Source organism: Austrofundulus limnaeus, unplaced genomic scaffold, assembly GCF_001266775.1.
Source record: "Austrofundulus limnaeus strain Quisiro unplaced genomic scaffold, Austrofundulus_limnaeus-1.0 Scaffold310, whole genome shotgun sequence".
Classification (NCBI taxonomy): Eukaryota; Metazoa; Chordata; class Actinopteri; order Cyprinodontiformes; family Rivulidae; genus Austrofundulus; species Austrofundulus limnaeus.
In genome coordinates, this window is record NW_013952712.1 from 518,091 (window position 1) to 522,425 (window position 4,335).

Consider the following 4,335-nt stretch of genomic DNA (forward strand, 5'->3'; position numbering starts at 1 on the left):
AAAACAAACAAACAAACAAAAACAAAGCTAAAATATAAAAGCTAAGTCTATTTAAAAAACAAACAAACAAACAAAAACAAAGCTAAAATATAAAAGCTAAGTCTATTTTTAAAAAAACTAAGTCATTCGAGACAGGGCATTGTAAATGATGTTGTACTGTCCCTTTAAAAATGATTGTAATTTGACCCAAACATCTGTATTTGCTGAGTGAGGGTGTTTTAATATGAGGTGGGTGTTATTTGGTGAAAATATGCAGATAAGGAAGGATACAAGTGTATTCTATRTTTATCTGGCAAACGTCTTGTAGAAGCATGTTGTTTGTTTGACTTCATCAGTTTCTCTTTTTGTTGTGGAAGAATTTTAGCCCACTCTTAACATTATTGCATCAGTACCTTGAGGTTTGCAGATTTTGTTTCTGCACCACTCTTAAKGTTTCGTCGCAGCATTTCAATCAAATCCAGGTCTGGATTTTGAGCGGACCATRGTGTAGGGGTCACCTCAAGTGGAATGACACCTTGATTCTGTTGTTTTTGGGGAAAWTTTTCTGTTTTATGATACAGTTTGCTCTGAGCTTCTGCTGTCAGACGGATGACCTCAACTTTGAATGTCTTGGTTTACAGAGGAGTTCTTGGTCAGCTCAATGACTGGGAGGTGCCCCGGTTTTTGGTTACAAAACAAACCACCTGCCTTGAACCAACCAGAGGTAGTATGAGGTGTTAAAATAACATTCTGCGTTTGGTTTTCGCCTAACATGGCAATGTGAATTATGGAAAAACGTATCTACTTTGGACCCAATTACAAAAAAAAAACCTTCCAGAAATGTTGTGGTTCAGTCAGATGCATCTGTGCAAACCTATGTTCTACTGCTGTAWTTTTTTAGGAAGATGATATTGTTCCTGGTAACCCTCCCAAACAAACCATTCGTGTTCAGACTAATTTGTTCTGCTGATATTTAACGTGGTGCTTGTAAAATCTTAGATTTRCATCTGTTTTGGTTTCCACTTGTGAATAATCTTCCTCTTTGTAAAATATAGGACTCTGGATTATTTATGAATTCACCCTTAAACATTTCATGGGCAACAGTTGCTTCTCTAGGTCATTGCTGATGTCTTTTCTTTTTGGTGTTGTGTTACAACACATTTGTATGTGGGMATGCAGCAAACTGCCCAAACTTCTGTTTTATAAAGGAGGCAGATGGTCAGATAATAAATACATTAGCTACTTGTTCCTCATAAATCTAATGGAAGGAGTCATGACAGGCTTATATTTTCACACGTTTTGTTGTCCCATTTTTGTTTAATAAATTATGACCTGGTGGAATTTCCACCTCTCCCTGGGCTGCCACCTTATCATGGTGGAGAGGTTTGAGTGTCCCAATGAGGAGCTATGTAAGCCCCCGGTAGGGTCATCCAAGGCAAACAGGTCCCTCACCTGAGGGATCAGACAAAGTGYAGCCCAAAGACCCCAATGATGAGTACCATAAATGGATTCAGTGTTCCCTCGCTCAGACGCGGGTCACTGGGGCCCCACTCTGGAGCCAGGTCTGGATGTGGGGTAYGTTGGCGAGCGCCTGRTGGCCAGCTTTTCACCCATGGAGCCCAGTYGGGCACAGCCCAAAGAGGAAAYGTGGGTCCCCCTTCCCATGGGTTCACCACCTGTGGGAGGGACCGTAGGGGTCAGGTGCAATGCGTGTTGGGCAGTGGTCAAAGGCGAGGACCTTGGTGGTCTGATCCTCAGCTACAGAAGCTGGCTCTAGGGACGTGGAATGTCACCTCTCTGGTGGGGAAGGAGCCTGAGCTGGTGTGTGAGGTTGAGAGGTTCCAACTAGGTATAGTCRGACTCACCTCGACACATTGCTCTGGCTCTGGAACCAGTCTCCTTGAGAGGRGTTGGACACTCTTCCACTCTGGAGTTGCTCATGCTGAGAGGCGCCGAGCAGGAGTGGGCATTCTTACTGCCCCCCATTTTGGTACCTGTACTTTGGGGTTCACCCTGGTGAATGAGAGGRTAGCCTCCCTCYGCTTACRTGTGGGGGGAYGGGTCCTGACTGTTGTTTGTGCTTATGCAYCTAACAGCAGTTCAGATTACCCACCCTTTCTGGAGTCCTTGCTGGAGAGCGCTCCTAACGGGGACTCCCTCGTTTTGCTGGGGAACTTCAACACTCACATGGGTAATGATAGTGAAACAGGAGGGGCGTGGTTGGGAGGAATGACCCCCACCCCCGGGAATCTGAACCCAAGTGGTGTTTTGTTATTGGACTTCTGTGCTCGTCATGGATTGTCCATAACAAACATCATTGGCCACCAACACTATCTATAGTGGGGATGGTGTGCTGCTGACCTCAACTCGGGACATTTTTGGGTCGGTGGGCAGAATATTTTGATGACCTCCTCAATCCTAACGACACGTCTTCCCATAACGAAGCAGAGCCTGAGGACCCTGGGTCGGATTCTCCAATCTCTTGTGCTGAGTTCACTGAGGTGGTTATAAAGCTCCTCTGTGGCAAGGTGGATGAGATTCGCCGGAGTTCCTTAAGGCTCTGGATGTTGTGGAGTTGCGTTGGTTGACACGACTCTACAATATCGCGTGGACATCGGGGGCAGTTCCCCTGGATTGGTAGACTGGGGTGGTGGTCCTCCTGTTTAAGAAGAGGGACTGCAGAGTGTGTTCCAACTATAGGGGGATCACATTTCCAAACCTCCCTGGTAAGGTCTATTTGGGAGTCCTGTAGAGGAGGTCCGTCGGATAGTCGAATCTCGGATTCAGGAAAAGCAGTGTGGTTTTCTTTCTAGTCGTGGAACAGCGGACAAGCTCTACACACTTCAGCAGGGTCCTGGAGAGTGCATGGGAGTTCGCCCAACAAGTCTACATGTTTTGTGGACCTGGAAAAGGCGTTTGACCGGAGTTTRAGTATCTCGGGGTCTTGTTTACGATTGAGGGAAGAATGGAGTGGGAGATCGACAGGCGGATTGGTGCTGTGTCTGCAGTGATGCGGGCGCTGTACTGGTCTGTTGTGGTGAAGCGGGAACTGAGCCAGAATGCAAAGCTCTCAATTTACCGATCGGTTTATGTTCCCACCCACATCTATGGTCACGAGCTTTGGGTAGTGACCGAAAGAATGAGATCGCGAATACAAGCGGCCGAAATGAGTTTCCTTCGCAGGGTGTCTGGGCTCTYCCTTAGAGATAGGGTGAGAAGCTCGGTCAACCAGGAGGGACTCAGAGTAGAGCTGCTGCTCCTCCACGTGGAGAGGAGCCAGTTGAGGTGGTTCGGGCATCTGGTTAGGATGTCTCCTGGACGCCTCCCTCGTGAGGTGTTCTGGGAGGAGGTCCAGAGGAAGACCCAGGACACGCCTTGGGATTCCACCGGATGAGCTGGTTCAAGTGGCTGGGGAGAGGGAAGTCTGGSTCTCTCTGCTTAGGCTGCTGCCCCCGTGACCCAACCTCAGATAAGTGGAAGAAAACGGACGGACGGATGGACCTGGTGGAATCAGTTGTGTTTTTATTCACTTGAGGTTAGATCTAAACTATTTAGAATCTGGTAAAAAAAAAAAAAGATAATTTTTATCATGACCTGATAAATGAAACCTTAGAACTGAAACAGAGTGAACTTTTGTCCAATGACTGCAGTCATTCAAATAAAAACACAGAAATGTGCAATATTTTAAACTTAAATTCCTCAAAGATGCTTTTTGTCTTGTAAAATAATAATAAYAATAAAAAACAGAAATTTTAGCAAAACACAGATGTAATGTAATGAGACACAAAACTTGTTTGAACTTTTATAATCTGTATAAAAGTCTTGACCCATTCCCATATAACACCTCCACAAAGTTAACCCTTAACCTGTACTTGTATCTCCCTCTACACTGTCTGTAATTTTGTGTGGAATCTACAAAATGTTTCACCATTTAGAAATATAATAACAGCAAATTTAAAGGTGTTTCAAAAAATATTTTTCAGCACACCTACTTCAGCAAGTCCAGAAGTTTTTGATGCTCCTAAGTTAGGTCAGTTTCACTCCTGTTCAGCAAAATCCACAAAYTTCCTTGTACACAAATTGTTTAAGSCAAACTTTAATCTGTCTGTCTGGGTTCTGAGCTTTTTATGTTGCAAATTATAAAATTAGCAGAGATTCAAATTCACAGATCACAGATCAAATTCACTTAAAATATATTCTCTTTTTATTAACTCAACCATACAGAAGTTACAGAAAAGGAGGAAGCAGCTCCTATCATACCAGAGGAGAGTCCAGTGAGTACTCACTCACTCACTCACTCACTCACTCACTCACTCACTCACTCACTCACTCACTCACTCACTCACTCACTCACTC

The 4,335-nt window shown here is 44.7% G+C and overlaps 1 protein-coding gene across 1 annotated transcript in view; it reads left to right on the plus strand.

Annotated features, from left to right (window-relative positions):
- The window catches only part of impg2a (interphotoreceptor matrix proteoglycan 2a), a gene marked incomplete in the record, with an annotated part of 40,933 nt that overhangs the window by 4,115 nt on the left and 32,483 nt on the right, over nt 1-4,335 (plus strand). Inside the window, 2 exon segments of the mRNA XM_014021938.1 lie at nt 3,963-4,009; nt 4,204-4,253. Coding sequence (XP_013877392.1) covers nt 3,963-4,009; nt 4,204-4,253 — 97 coding nt within the window.